We start from the raw sequence: 16,198 nt of genomic DNA on the forward strand, positions 1-16,198 counted from the left end.
ATGAATGTACCGACCTCATATGCTATCTTCACAATTGTCCCAGTGTTAAATTGTACGGCTTGTGCAGACTTTCTGCTGTCGTGGAAGTGTGCAGTTTCTGGAGGAGACTCACGATGTCGCTATGCACCAGCTGTAATAGATGATGTGTCGACATCCACCCACTGTTGTCGTCGCTGAATGTGATTGAAGGTGCTGCAGTTGATCTAGCAGAGAAGCGGAGACTTGCTCTTGGATTGTACCTCTTTTTGTTTAAATCCTTCGCATTTTTGGCTTTGTTCCTGGACACCGACTCTTAAACGATTGCTGTTTCTGATCGGAGCCGTGATGGCCATCATGGGAGTCGCATTACAAAGCTGTGGCGTTGCTTTCTTGCTCTTTTCTTTGCGCTTTGCCAGTGGGGATATAAGCTATTCTTTTCCGGAGGAGATGAAACGCGGATCCGTGATTGGAAACGTCGCCAAGGACTTGGGTCTTGAAACAAGCAGACTATCCGCTCGGAAGGCCCGCATTGATACCGATGGAAGCGACAAACGTTACTGTGAGATAAACCTCCGCAACGGGGATCTGAGTGTTGCCGAGAGGATTGACAGAGAGGGCCTGTGTGGAGACAAAGCGTCCTGCGTGTTAAAACAAGAGCTCATGTTAGAGAATCCATTAGAATTACATCGAATTAGTCTACATGTCCAGGATATAAATGATAACTCTCCACAGTTTAATAAAGAATTGATCCAAATAGATATTCGTGAATCCGCCGACAAAGGTGCTCGTTTTCCAATAGAGGAAGCACATGATGCGGATATAGGCAAATATTCAGTCCAGAGGTATAACCTCCAAAAGAATGATAATTTTATTCTGGGCGTTGGAACAAATTCTGTAGAACTTGTCCTGAACAAAGAGCTTGACCGAGAAACCTTGAATGAAGTCAGTCTACTTCTCACAGCCCTGGATGGTGGTTCTCCTCAAAGGTCAGGTACCGTAGTGATTCACATCACTGTACTGGATGCTAATGATAACGTCCCAGTGTTCAGCCAGGCCGTTTATAAAGCCAGTGTTCCTGAAAACTCTCCAGTAGGTACTCTCGTGCTGTCAGTGAGCGCAACTGATGCAGACGAGGGACTGAATGGAGACGTTACCTATGATTTTGGACACATTTCAGAAGATATTAAGTCAATATTTGCCATTGATCCTAAGACAGGTGCCATAAAATTGAGCACCGCGGTCGATTTCGAAACGGCGTCATCGTTTGAACTGCGAGTGACAGCAAAAGATGGTTTAGGTTTAACCTCGTATGCCAAAGTTATCATAGACGTGAGTGATATAAATGACAACGCCCCGATTATATATTTAAAATCCCTCACCAATCCCATCCCAGAGAACGTGTCACCTGGTACAGAGGTGGGCATCATTAACGTGCAGGACAGAGACTCTGAGAACAACCGACAGGTGCGCTGCTCCATTCAGCAAAACGTCCCTTTTAAGTTGGTTCCTTCTATTAAAAACTATTATTCGCTGGTGAGCACAGGACAACTGGACCGTGAAGTCGTGTCTGATTACAACATTACAATCAGTGCCACTGACGAGGGCTCTCCACCTCTTTCCTCGTCTAAAAGTGTTCAGTTATCTGTAGCAGACATCAACGACAACCCACCTGTGTTTGAGGAGCAGTCGTACAGCGCATATGTGACAGAAAACAACAAACCTGGCTCCACTTTATGTTCCGTTGCTGCTCGAGACCCAGACTGGAGACAAAACGGTACAGTGATTTATTCTGTGTTAGCTGGTGAGGTGAACGGTGCCCCGGTGTCGTCCTATGTATCTGTTAACGGAGACACGGGTGTGATCCACGCTGTGAGGTCGTTTGATTATGAGCAGTTGAGGAGTTTCAAAGTCCACGTGATGGCCCGAGACAACGGTTCTCCTCCGCTGAGCAGCAACGTGACCGTCAGTGTGTTCATATCGGATGTGAATGACAACAGTCCTCAGATCCTGTACCCCGGTCCGGAGGGCAACTCGTTCATGACCGAGCTGGTCCCCAAAGCTGCACACGGAGGCTCTCTGGTGTCCAAAGTGATCGCGGTGGACGCGGACTCCGGCCAGAACGCCTGGCTGTCCTATCAAATCGTGAAATCCACTGATCCGGGACTTTTCAGTATCGGTGTCCACAGCGGAGAGATCAGGACACAGCGGGACATTTCTGAATCTGACAGCATGAAACAGAACCTTGTTGTGTCAGTGAAAGATAACGGACAGCCCTCTCTGTCTGCCACCTGTTCCATGTATTTACTTATTTCTGATAACTTGGCTGAGGTGCCAGAACTGAAGGACATTTCTTATGATGAGAAGAATTCCAAGCTGACCTCTTATCTGATCATCGCTCTGGTGTCGGTGTCCACGTTTTTTCTGACCTTCATCATCATCATTCTGGGTGTGAGGTTTTGTCGCAGGAGAAAGCCGAGACTGTTGTTTGATGGAGCAGTTGCCATCCCGAGCGCTTATCTCCCTCCTAATTACGCAGATGTTGACGGCACAGGAACTTTACGCAGCACTTACAATTATGACGCGTACCTGACAACAGGATCTCGAACCAGTGACTTCAAGTTCGTGAGTTCTTATAATGACAACACACTGCCTGCTGACCAGACTCTGAGGAAAAGTCCAACAGACTTTGCTGATGCGTTTGGAGATTGTGATTCTTCTCCTGAGGTAGGAACATCAAACATTTAATGCATTTTGGAATCAGTAAACAAAAATACTACTCAGTTCTAGAGATTTCTGACTCCAAGTTTGATTTTCATGCACTTCATACATTTTTCTCTCATTTTTGTTTTATCTAAGTCAGGGACAGTACATATTGGCCATTTGCCTTCAGAAAATAATTGCTTCAGAAAATAATTGGGGAGACCAATGTTTCGATTTTTTCCATCTCAGTTGTTTTTTGAATAGTTATATTAATTCTGTTCTCCAGCTTCCCAAATGTTCTCTGTAACATTACTGACTTATTTTAGTGAATGGTTGGTTCTAAGATTCATTTTGTGGGCATTGTGCAGTGGGTGTCCTCAGTTGCCTTTAAGCTGCCTTGATAACATTTTGGCATTGTGACACACATAGCAAGAAATTATTCTTCATTTAAGTTTTTAAATCTTTCCACTCATTTTATTTATTCTAAAAAAACTAAGTAGTTATTGCCAGTGTATTTGCAGGAATCATACACCAGTTAAATGTCCATGTTTAACTGCTGAAAGCTTTTCAATTGTTGATAGTTCCCTTGCTTTTGCACTCAGATTTAACTGTAGAGTGAAATTTTCTCTGTATTTGTTGGTATGCGTAAGATTGTTCAGACTGTTTCTTTTTGTTCAAAGGAAACAACGTATAGTATCACTGCATTGCTGATTCTTTCAGTCGTCTGGGTTGTCATCCATCATTCATGTTTTTGATTTTCTTCCTTCAACTTCTCCTGTACATCTGCACACTATTCAGATTTTAGGACTTCTCTTGAGTAACAAATACTTGATAATTTATTCATTTTTCATTTCATGGTCATATCTACGCTCCCATAAAATATACTACCTATATCCTGTTTATGTGCATGCTGATTCACTTTCTACTGTTTGAATGGTTATGAATCTGTTGCCAATATTGGTTGCATTTTGCAGTGAATTGGAGCTGTTTGCTGAACAATTTTGGAAATACTGCGTATATGCAAGAATTTAATGGTGTTGTGCAAAGTAGTTCAAATCCTGCAATCCTGCAATTTCACTAGACTGTTCTTTTTCATTCCTTCATAACTTGTATAGTTTCCGTTGTCGTTTGTCTCTCCACCATAATGAAATATTTGTTCAGAAATAGTTTCTGTTTAGGCTTCAATCATTGCTTACAATATTTAAACAATGAATTTGGTAATTCCTTTAACTATTTAAACTGTCTTCAAGGATTTGCCATCGGCTGGTGTTTTGCCCACTGTCTGTTTACAGAGATATCACCATTTTTGGCCAAAGCAGTTTGTCTGAATAGATGTCACACCATTTCAAGAAACATTTAAACACAAAGACGTAGTCAATAAACACTGTGCTCCATGGATACTTTTGTTTGCGAGGGTGGTACACATCGTCAGACAAGTATGAGTCTGTTTTTTCCACGAATAAAAAGAAGTGCTTCATATGATGCACCCTGGTGAAATGATGCTGTTGTTTTAGACGTGCTCTTTACTTCATGTGTGATCGTCTTAACATGGCTCAAGATATTTTAGAACACCGTTTCGACTGGAAATCAATGTGCTCTATATATTCCGTTTTCATCGTTTTCCGACTTGTGCAGACTTTCTGCTGTCGTGGAAGTGTGCAGTTTCTGGAGGAGACTCACGATGTCGCTATGCACCAGCTGTAATAGATGATGTGTCGACATCCACCCACTGTTGTCGTCGCTGAATGTGATTGAAGGTGCTGCAGTTGATCGAGCAGAGAAGCGGAGACTTGGTCTCGGATTGTACCTCTTTTTGTTTAAATCCTTCGTATTTCTGGCTTTGTTCCTGGACACCGACTCTTAAACGATTGCTGTTTCTGATCGGAGCCTTGATGGCCATCATGGGAGTCGCATTACAAAGCTGTGGCGTTGCTTTCCTGCTCTTTTCTTTGCGCTTTGCCAGTGGGGATATAAGCTATTCTTTTCCGGAGGAGATGAAACGCGGATCCGTGATTGGAAACGTCGCCAAGGACTTGGGTCTTGAAACAAGCAGACTATCCGCTCGGAAGGCCCGCATTGATACCGATGGAAGCGACAAACGTTACTGTGAGATAAACCTCCGCAACGGGGATCTGAGTGTTGCCGAGAGGATTGACAGAGAGGGCCTGTGTGGAGACAAAGCGTCCTGCGTGTTAAAACAAGAGCTCATGTTGGAGAATCCATTAGAATTACATCGAATTAGTCTACATGTCCAGGATATAAATGACAACTCTCCACGGTTTAATAAAGAATTGATCCATATAGATATAAGTGAATCCGCGGTCAAAGGTGCTCGTTTTCCAATAGAGGAAGCACATGATGCGGATATAGGCAAATATTCAGTCCAGAGGTATAACCTCCAAAAGAATGCTAATTTTATTCTGGGCGTTGGAACAAATTCTGTAGAACTTCTCCTGAACAAAGAGCTTGACCGAGAAACCTTGAATGAAGTCAGTCTACTTCTCACAGCCCTGGATGGTGGTTCTCCTCAAAGGTCAGGTACCGTTGTGATTCACATCACTGTACTGGATGCTAATGATAACGTCCCAGTGTTCAGCCAGGCCGTTTATAAAGCCAGTGTTCCTGAAAACTCTCCAGTAGGTACTCTCGTGCTGTCAGTGAGCGCAACTGATGCAGACGAGGGACTGAATGGAGACGTTACATATGATTTTGGACACATTTCAGAAGACATTAAATCAATGTTTGCCATCGATCCTAAGACAGGTGATATAAAATTGACGACCGCTGTCGATTTCGAAACGGTGTCATCGTTTGAACTGCGAGTGACAGCAAAAGATGGTTTAGGTTTAACCTCGTATGCCAAAGTTATCATAGACGTGAGTGATATAAATGACAACGCCCCGATTATATATTTAAAATCCCTCACCAATCCCATCCCAGAGAACGTGTCACCTGGTACAGAGGTGGGCATCATCAACGTGCAGGACAGAGACTCTGAGAACAACCGACAGGTGCGCTGCTCCATTCAGCAAAACGTCCCTTTTAAGTTGGTTCCTTCTATTAAAAACTATTATTCTCTGGTGAGCACAGGACAACTGGACCGTGAGGTCGTGTCTGATTACAACATTACAATCAGTGCCACTGACGAGGGCTCTCCACCTCTGTCCTCGTCTAAAAGTGTTCAGTTATCCGTAGCAGACATCAACGACAACCCCCCTGTGTTTGAGGAGCAGTCGTACAGCGCATATGTGACAGAAAACAACAAACCTGGCTCCACTTTATGTTCCGTTGCTGCTCGAGACCCCGACTGGAGACAAAACGGTACAGTGATTTATTCTGTGTTAGCTGGTGAGGTGAACGGTGCCCCGGTGTCGTCCTATGTATCTGTTAACGGAGACACGGGTGTGATCCACGCTGTGAGGTCGTTTGATTATGAGCAGTTGAGGAGTTTCAAAGTCCACGTGATGGCCCGAGACAACGGTTCTCCTCCGCTGAGCAGCAACGTGACCGTCAGTGTGTTCATATCGGATGTGAATGACAACAGTCCTCAGATCCTGTACCCCGGTCCGGAGGGCAACTCGTTCATGACGGAGCTGGTCCCCAAAGCTGCCCACGGAGGCTCTCTGGTGTCCAAAGTGATCGCGGTGGACGCGGACTCCGGCCAGAACGCCTGGCTGTCCTATCAGATCGTGAAATCCACTGATCCGGGACTTTTCAGTATCGGTGTCCACAGCGGAGAGATCAGGACACAGCGGGACATTTCTGAATCTGACAGCATGAAACAGAACCTTGTTGTGTCAGTGAAAGATAACGGACAGCCCTCTCTGTCTGCCACCTGTTCCATGTATTTACTTATTTCTGATAACTTGGCTGAGGTGCCAGAACTGAAGGACATTTCTTATGATGAGAAGAACTCCAAACTGACCTCTTATCTGATCATCGCTCTGGTGTCAGTGTCCACGTTTTTTCTGACTTTCATCATCATCATCCTGGGTGTGAGGTTTTGTCGCAGGAGAAAGCCGAGACTGTTGTTTGATGGAGCAGTTGCCATCCCGAGCGCTTATCTCCCTCCTAATTACGCAGATGTTGACGGCACAGGAACTTTACGCAGCACTTACAATTATGACGCGTACCTGACAACAGGATCTCGAACCAGTGACTTCAAGTTCGTGAGTTCTTACAATGACAACACACTGCCTGCTGACCAGACTCTGAGGAAAAGTCCAACAGACTTTGCTGATGTATTTGGAGGTTGTGATTCTTCTCCTGAGGTAGGAACTCATTTCATTTCACTGAAGTCCATTTCCACACCACGAGAAAGCCATGCTTGAAATTTTCTTTTTTTTTTTTTTTTTTTTTTTTTTTTTTGACTTGTTTGATTTTTCTTTCTTCTGGTCGTGACTAAATACACTTTGACGTTGTCAAGGTTTTTCAAGACGTGATGGTGGCTGATAAATAGTTTCGACGTTTGCTCTTCATGATAAAGTATTTGGTGGTTTATTCTAATGTTAATTGTTGTCATATCACAACCCTCATATTTGTTTTGTCCTTTCTAATCTCGATATCCTGAACAAGGCTGACAACTTATCAAACTAAATTTTACAGAGAGTCTCACGTGCACCCTACCCGACACAAGGACATACCCACACACGAGGAATTATGCGCACTTGTTCGTGTTTCTTGTGTAGACTAAATAGTTTGGAAGGTCTGAAGTGTTTCTAAAAGTATTTTCAAGTCTGTTTGACTCAGTCCTGTCGTGTCTCTTTTTCCGTTTCGATGAAGGAGAGCTGTTCCCCTTCCGTCCCTTGTTCCTCTGTCCTTGGTGCTGAACTCCGCTTGATTTGTAGTTGTATTATTAGAGATAGTTTAACACTGTGTTTTGAACTCTCGTCACTTTCCCCCTTTGCTGAGGTTTGTGTCAGTAAATTATATGTTGTAAAGGCTTTGCTAAATTGTTTAGGTTTTTCCTCCTCTGCTAACTGTATATAAATATGTTGTTTCTTTAATCTGATGTCATTTTGAATGCCTCTTCTGAATCTATACTCCCTATAAGTTCGTCTCGATTAACATTGTTTTACTAGTGGAGTCTCACTTTCTTCAGGTGGCCTTTTGAAAATAAAATACATGATATGTGCATTAGTGAACAGCTTTTCCTTCCTTAATGCATGTAGTGTTTTACAGAGTGTGTGACAAAATGGCACATACTACTCATTTTTTTCATTTTAATGTATTGCTTGTTTAATAGATAACATATGTTATTGTCCAGTTGTGAAACATACAAGTACCAACCGCATAAAACCAAAATAATATAAATGTATGTATATTAAATACATTTAATTACAGAGCGATTTTGTCACAGCACCTCGCAGAAGTTGTGGTTTTTATCCTGGAAGTTTTTCAGTTTTGTAATTAATGCTTTAAAAGGACAAAGAGGGGATATTTTAAAACTTTTGAAACATCAGGTTGACCATTTCAACACGTTTAAAGTTTCCGTTGGTTTGCTGTTTTAATAATTCAGGGTTATGAAAGGGTCTGTCTTTTGAGTGTGTAAAGAAGCATAAATCCGACATGGCCTTGTTATAGCTGAACGAATACTCATGGTGTCAGTGTGTTCCAGTAAACGAGAGGGCCCGGTCATTCTCCACCCTTCTGCCTCGACGAATTTACAGCCTGACTCTGCTGTTGTAGCGACAAACCCTTCGTGTAGGACTGCTGTTTGACATTTTTATGTTTTGGAAGAAATCACTATGACTGATTAGTATTTTTCTTTGTGTTTGTGGTCTTTCTGTGAGAAACAATGGGATACGGGAGATTTTCGCTGCTCTCCGGCCTTGCTTTTGTTTTCCTTGTCCTCCACCTCGTCCATGGAGACGTGAGCTACTCTATCCCGGAGGAGATGAAAAGTGGATCTGTAATCGGAAATATCGCGAAGGATCTGGGACTTGATTTGGGCAGTCTGTCTGCTCGCAATGCCCGAATCGACAGTGAAGACAACAACGTGCAGTACTGCGGCATAAACCTCAGTACCGGAGACTTGATTGTACAAGAGAGGATTGACAGAGAGGTTCTTTGTGCGAAAAAAGCGTCATGTGTTGTTAAACAGGAACTGGTCCTAGAAAACCCACTAGAGCTGCACCGAATAAGTATCCGCGTTCAAGATATTAACGATAATTCACCGCAGTTTAAAGAGGGTTCACTGAAACTTGAAATTCAAGAATCGGCCGCCAAAGGTGCGCATTTTCTTCTCGGAGAGGCACACGACGGAGACATCGGAGAAAATGCCGTTCAAGGCTACTCACTTCAGCAGAATGATCATTTCAAATTAAATGTAAACACAAAGGCAGGGGGGCGAAAGTATGGTGAATTAGTCTTAGACAAAGAATTAGACAGAGAGGACAAAAAGGAGATGATGTTGCTGCTGACAGCATTCGATGGTGGCTCTCCTAGGCGGTCAGGGACTGTAGTCATACACGTCACTGTCCTGGATGCTAATGATAATGTACCAGTGTTTAGCCAGAGCGCCTATAAAGCCAGTCTGCCTGAAAACTCTCCCCTGGATACACTGGTGATCACAGTGAGTGCAACGGATGCCGACGATGGTTTAAACAGCCAAATTACCTATGAATTTGATCATGTTTCAAATGAAAATAACGTGTTTTCCTTGCACTCTGAATCGGGGGAGGTGAGAGTAGCTGGAGCTATTGATTATGAGAAACAGTCATCCTATGAAATGCAGATAAGTGCAAAGGATGGTCTGGGATTGGTTTCATACACAACGCTAATCATTGAAATTACTGACATAAATGACAATGCTCCAGTGATATATCTGAAAACTCTAACTAATCCTATACCTGAGAACGTGTTACCTGGTACAGAGGTGGGCATCATTAACGTACAGGACAGAGACTCTGAGAACAACCGACAGGTGCGCTGCTCCATTCAGCAAAACGTCCCTTTTAAGTTGGTTCCTTCTATTAAAAACTATTATTCTCTGGTGAGCACAGGACAACTGGACCGTGAGGTCGTGTCTGATTACAACATTACAATCAGTGCCACTGACGAGGGCTCTCCACCTCTGTCCTCGTCTAAAAGTGTTCAGTTATCTGTAGCAGACATCAACGACAACCCACCTGTGTTTGAGGAGCAGTCGTACAGCGCATATGTGACAGAAAACAACAAACCTGGCTCCACTTTATGTTCCGTTGCTGCTCGAGACCCCGACTGGAGACAAAACGGTACAGTGATTTATTCTGTGTTAGCTGGTGAGGTGAACGGTGCCCCGGTGTCGTCCTATGTGTCTGTTAACGGAGACACGGGTGTGATCCACGCTGTGAGGTCGTTTGATTATGAGCAGTTGAGGAGTTTCAAAGTCCACGTGATGGCCCGAGACAACGGTTCTCCTCCGCTGAGCAGCAACGTGACCGTCAGTGTGTTCATATCGGATGTGAATGACAACAGTCCTCAGATCCTGTACCCCGGTCCGGAGGGCAACTCGTTCATGACGGAGCTGGTCCCCAAAGCTGCACACGGAGGCTCTCTGGTGTCCAAAGTGATCGCGGTGGACGCGGACTCCGGCCAGAACGCCTGGCTGTCCTATCAGATCGTGAAATCCACTGATCCGGGACTTTTCAGTATCGGTGTCCACAGCGGAGAGATCAGGACACAGCGGGACATTTCTGAATCTGACAGCATTAAACAGAACCTTGTTGTGTCAGTGAAAGATAACGGACAGCCCTCTCTGTCTGCCACCTGTTCCATGTATTTACTTATTTCTGATAACTTGGCTGAGGTGCCAGAACTGAAGGACATGTCTTATGATGAGAAGAATTCCAAACTGACCTCTTATCTGATCATCGCTCTGGTGTCAGTGTCCACGTTTTTTCTGACATTCATCATCATCATCCTGGGTGTGAGGTTTTGTCGCAGGAGAAAGCCGAGACTGTTGTTTGATGGAGCAGTTGCCATCCCGAGCGCTTATCTCCCTCCTAATTACGCAGATGTTGACGGCACAGGAACTTTACGCAGCACTTACAATTATGACGCGTACCTGACAACAGGATCTCGAACCAGTGACTTCAAGTTCGTGAGTTCTTACAATGACAACACACTGCCTGCTGACCAGACTCTGAGGAAAAGTCCAACAGACTTTGCTGATGTATTTGGAGGTTGTGATTCTTCTCCTGAGGTAGGAACTCATTTCATTTCACTGAAGTCCATTTCCACCCGATGAGAAAGCTATTCTTGAAATTTCCTTTGACTTTTTTTTCTTTTTGACTTGTTTGATTTTTCTTTGTTCTGGTGGTGACTAAATACACTGTGACGTTGTTGAGGTTTTCAAGACATGATGGTGGCTGCAAAATAGTTTCGACGTTTGCTCTTCATGATAAAGTATTTGGTGGTTTATTCTAATGTTAATAGTTGTCGTATAACAGTCTTCATATTTGTTTTGTCTTTTATAATCTCAATTTCATGAATAAGGCTAACAACATATCAAACTAAATTTTAGAGAGAGTCTTCACGTGCACCCTACCCGACACAAGGACATACACACACACACACACACACACACACACACACACACACACACACACACACAGAGGAATTATGCGCACTTGTTCTTGTTTCATTTGTAGACTTTAAATAGTTTGGAAGGTCTGAAGTGTTTTTAAAAGTCTTTTTCCCCCCTAGTCTGTTTGAGTCTTGTCGTGTCCTTTCTCTTTTTCCGTTTCGATGAAGGAGAGCTGTTCCCCTTCCGTCCCTTGTTCCTCTGTCCTTGGTGCTGAACTCCGCTTGATTTGCAGTTGTATTATTAGAGATAGTTTAACACTGTGTTTTAAACTCTTGTCACTTTCCCCCTTTGTTGAGGTTTGTGTCAGTATTTTTTTTTAATCTTTTAAAGGTTTTGCTAAATTGTTCAGGTTTTTCCTCCTCTGATAACTGTGTATAAATATGTAATTTATTTAATCTGATGTCATTTTGAAATCCTCCTCTGAATCAATACACCTTAGACGTTTATCTCCATTAACACTGTTTTGCTAGTGGAGTCTCTTTCTTCAGGTGGCCCTTCGTAAGTAAAATAATTGATATGTGCATCCGTGAACAGCTTTTAATTCTTTCAATTGTCACCGCACGCAGTGTTTCACAGAGCGTGTGACAAAATAGCACATACTACTCAATTGATTGATTTTCATCTTAATGTGTTGCTTGTTTAAAAGATAGCACATGTTGTTGTCCAGTAGTGAAACATTCAAGTACCAACCGCATACAACCAAAATAATAAAAATGTATGTATTTTAAATATATTTAATTGTATTGCGATTTTGTCACAGAAGCTCGCAGAAGTTGTGGTTTTTATCCTGGAAGTTTCTAAGTTTTGTAATTAATACTTTATAAGGACAAAGAGGGGATATTTTAAAACTTTTGAAACATATATTTGACACTTTCAACACGTTTAAAGTTTGAAAGGTTATGAAAGGGTCTGTCTCTTGAGTGTGTAAAGAAGCATAAATCCTACATGGCCTTGTTATAGCTGAACGAATACTCATGGTGTCAGTGTGTACCAGTAAACGAGAGGGCACGGTCATTCTCCACCCTTCTGCCTCGACGAATTTACAGCCTGACTCTGCTGTTGTAGCGACAAACCCTTCGTGTAGGGCTGCTGTTTGACATTTTTATGTTTTGGAAGGAATCACTATGACTGATTAGTATTTTTCTTTGCGTTTGTGGTCTTTCTGTGAGAAACAATGGGATACGGCAGATTTTCGCTGCTCTCCGGCCCTGCTTTTGTTTTCCTTGTCCTCCACCTCGTCCATGGAGACGTGAGCTACTCTATCCCCGAGGAGATGAAACGTGGATCTGTAATCGGAAATATCGTGAAGGATCTGGGACTTGATTTGGGCAGACTGCCTGCTCGAAAGGCTCGTATTCATAGTGAAATCAACAACGTGCAGTACTGCGGCATAAACCTCAGTACCGGAGACTTGATTGTACAAGAGAGGATTGACAGAGAGGGTCTTTGTGCGAAAAAGGCGTCATGTGTTGTTAAACAGGAACTGGTCCTCGAAAATCCACTCGAGCTGCACCGAATAAGTATCCGCGTTCAAGATATTAATGATAATTCTCCGCAGTTTAAAGAGGAGTCACTGAAACTTGAAATTCACGAATCGGCCGACAAGGGCGCACGTTTTCTCTTGGATGAGGCACACGATGGAGACATCGGAGAAAATGCTGTTCAAGGCTACTCACTTCAGCAGAATGATCATTTCAAATTAAATGTAAACACAAAGGCAGGGGGGCGAAAGTATGGTGAATTAGTCTTAGACAAAGAATTAGACAGAGAGGACAAAAAGGAGATGATGTTGCTGCTGACCGCATTCGATGGTGGCTCTCCTCGGCGGTCAGGGACTGTAGTCATACACGTCACTGTCCTGGATGCTAATGATAATGTACCAGTGTTTAGCCAGAGCGTCTATAAAGCCAGTCTGCCTGAAAACTCTCCTTTGGATACACTGGTGATCGCAGTGATTGCAACAGATGCAGATGAGGGAATGTATGGTGAAATTACTTACGGATTTGACCATGTTTTAGATGAAAATCATTTTTTCTCTCTCAACCCCGAGACAGGAGAGGTTAAAGTGTCTGGATCTATTGATTATGAAAAAGAATCTTCATATGAAATGCAAATCAGCGCCAAAGATGGTCTCGGATTGGCCTCATATGCAACGTTAATAATTGAAATAATTGACATAAATGACAACGCTCCAGTTATATACCTGCAATCTCTGACTAACCCCATACCTGAGAACGTGTCACCTGGTACAGAGGTGGGCATCATTAACTTGCAGGATGCAGATTCTGAGAACAACCGACAGGTGCGCTGCTCCATTCAGCAAAACGTCCCCTTTAAGTTGGTTCCTTCTATTAAAAACTATTATTCTCTGGTGAGCACAGGACAACTGGACCGTGAAGTCGTGTCTGATTACAACATTACAATCAGTGCCACTGACGAGGGCTCTCCACCTCTGTCCTCGTCTAAAAGCGTTCAGTTATCTGTAGCAGACATCAACGACAACCCACCTGTGTTTGAGGAGCAGTCGTACAGCGCATATGTGACAGAAAACAACAAACCTGGCTCCACTTTATGTTCCGTTGCTGCTCGAGACCCCGACTGGAGACAGAACGGTACAGTGATTTATTCTGTGTTAGCTGGTGAGGTGAACGGTGCCCCGGTGTCGTCCTATGTGTCTGTTAACGGAGACACGGGTGTGATCCACGCTGTGAGGTCGTTTGATTATGAGCAGTTGAGGAGTTTCAAAGTCCACGTGATGGCCCGAGACAACGGTTCTCCTCCGCTGAGCAGCAACGTGACCGTCAGTGTGTTCATATCGGATGTGAATGACAACAGTCCTCAGATCCTGTACCCCGGTCCGGAGGGCAACTCGTTCATGACGGAGCTGGTCCCCAAAGCTGCACACGGAGGCTCTCTGGTGTCCAAAGTGATCGCGGTGGACGCGGACTCCGGCCAGAACGCCTGGCTGTCCTATCAGATCGTGAAATCCACTGATCCGGGACTTTTCAGTATCGGTGTCCACAGCGGAGAGATCAGGACGCAGCGGGACATTTCTGAATCTGACAGCATGAAACAGAACCTTGTTGTGTCAGTGAAAGATAACGGACAGCCCTCTCTGTCTGCCACCTGTTCCATGTATTTACTTATTTCTGATAACTTGGCCGAGGTGCCAGAACTGAAGGACATTTCTTATGATGAGAAGAATTCCAAACTGACATCTTATCTGATCATCGCTCTGGTGTCAGTGTCCACGTTTTTTCTGACCTTCATCATCATCATCCTGGGTGTGAGGTTTTGTCGCAGGAGAAAGCCGAGACTGTTGTTTGATGGAGCAGTTGCCATCCCGAGCGCTTATCTCCCTCCTAATTACGCAGATGTTGACGGCACAGGAACTTTACGCAGCACTTACAATTATGACGCGTACCTGACAACAGGATCTCGAACCAGTGACTTTAAGTTCGTGAGTTCTTACAATGACAACACACTGCCTGCTGACCAGACTCTGAGGAAAAGTCCAACAGACTTTGCTGATGCCTTTGGAGACTGTGATGGTTCTCCTGAGGTAGGAACTCATTTCATTTCACTGAACTCATCTTCAACATCCTGACGCAGCCATTCTTTCGTTTTCCTTTAACTCTTTTCAGTTTTATCGTTTTCTGTTTTGGTGTTCGTGGTGGTTAAATACAGTTTTAATAGGTCTAACGGTTGTTAATTCGTCATGATGTCTGCCCAGTGGTTTCGACTTCAGCTGTATGTGACACAATCGTTTGTGACCAATCTCACCTTAAAAGTTATTGTTCAGGTATCAGAGCTTTTGTAATTGTTTTCTCTTTTCTCACCTCGATGCGCGCACTGCCCTTCATCCAAATTTCGTTGTTCATCTTAAAGTCCAACCAGCCGCCAGGTATCCACACACTGATGGAGTTTTCGCACTCTGTCGAATATGTTTATATTGTCAATTTTTGAGATTTTTTTTTCAAGACGATTCTCCTCCACACGATTACTCTTTTATGTTGCAGTGAGTGAAAGCTTGTCCCTTACGGTCCTTGTTTCTCTGTCCTTGGTGCTGAATTCCGTTTGATTTGTTGATGCATTTTCATCTTTGTGCTTTATGCTGTTGTCATTGTCCCTGTTGGTGAATTTTGTATCCGTAAAGTTGATTCGGTACAGAGTTTCCTATAATATGTCAGTTTTGCTTTCTTCAGTGATTGCACATTAATATGTTGTTGCTCTAACCTGAAGTCATTGTGGATGCCTCTTCCTGATTGAAAGTTATTAGAAGTTTGTCAGTGTTACCGGAAAATACGACGCCGTGTAAACTTAGTCTTGACAAATAAAAACCCGATCCTTTTTGATAATTCTGTTTTCCTCGTTTTCTAAAGATCGCCCTGTATATACAAATAATTGATATTTGCATTCGTGAAAATGCTTCCTCGGTTAAAGTACAATGACATGCAGTCTTTCACCGATCGTGTGACAAAATAGTACATGCTACTCATTTTCTTTTTGTCATTTTCACGTATTTGTTTCTTTGATAGATACCACACTCAAGTGTCCAGGAGGAAACAGTACAACTACCAACAGAGTACAAAACAAAATGAATGTATATGAAATGCATGTAGCTGCATTTGAATTATGACAGAGCGGTTTGCAGAAATAGTTTCATCTTGAAAGTTTCTTAGTGTTGTATTTAATGCTTTTCAACTTTTATCACTTTAAAACATTAATTGATTTTCACCACTCTTGTGGCCTTTGAAACTTTTTAAAAGTTTGCCTTTGCTCTTGTTGTTTCTATTATTCAGGATGATGAAAGGGTCTGTCTTTTTAATTTGCATTAAATCGTACATGGCCTTGTTATACCTAAATAAATACTCATGGTGTCAGTGTGTACCAGTAAACGAGACGACGCGGTCATTCTCCACCCTTCTGCCTCGACGAATTTACAGCCTG

The 16,198-nt window shown here is 43.2% G+C and overlaps 5 protein-coding genes across 5 annotated transcripts in view; all 5 read left to right on the forward strand.

The window, feature by feature from the left end:
* LOC121611202 (protocadherin gamma-C5-like) overlaps positions 1-16,198 on the forward strand; it is a 214,934-nt gene that overhangs the window by 3,952 nt on the left and 194,784 nt on the right. The gene's annotated exons all lie outside the window — the stretch shown is intronic.
* Positions 325-2,724, forward strand: LOC121611222 (protocadherin beta-16-like). Its single transcript, XM_041943658.1, has one exon. It carries the CDS (start codon positions 325-327, stop codon positions 2,722-2,724), a length of 2,400 nt encoding a protein of 799 aa, XP_041799592.1.
* Positions 4,572-7,010, forward strand: LOC121611978 (protocadherin beta-16-like). Its single transcript, XM_041944723.1, has one exon. The coding sequence runs from the start codon at positions 4,572-4,574 to the stop codon at positions 7,008-7,010; it is 2,439 nt and encodes an 812-aa protein (XP_041800657.1).
* LOC121611980 (protocadherin beta-15-like) lies at positions 8,477-10,909 on the forward strand. The gene has a single exon (XM_041944724.1). The coding sequence runs from the start codon at positions 8,477-8,479 to the stop codon at positions 10,907-10,909; it is 2,433 nt and encodes an 810-aa protein (XP_041800658.1).
* Positions 12,423-14,855, forward strand: LOC121611981 (protocadherin beta-16-like). The gene has a single exon (XM_041944725.1). The coding sequence runs from the start codon at positions 12,423-12,425 to the stop codon at positions 14,853-14,855; it is 2,433 nt and encodes an 810-aa protein (XP_041800659.1).

This window comes from Chelmon rostratus, chromosome 9 (genome assembly GCF_017976325.1).
Source record: "Chelmon rostratus isolate fCheRos1 chromosome 9, fCheRos1.pri, whole genome shotgun sequence".
NCBI lineage: Eukaryota > Metazoa > Chordata > Actinopteri > Chaetodontiformes > Chaetodontidae > Chelmon > Chelmon rostratus.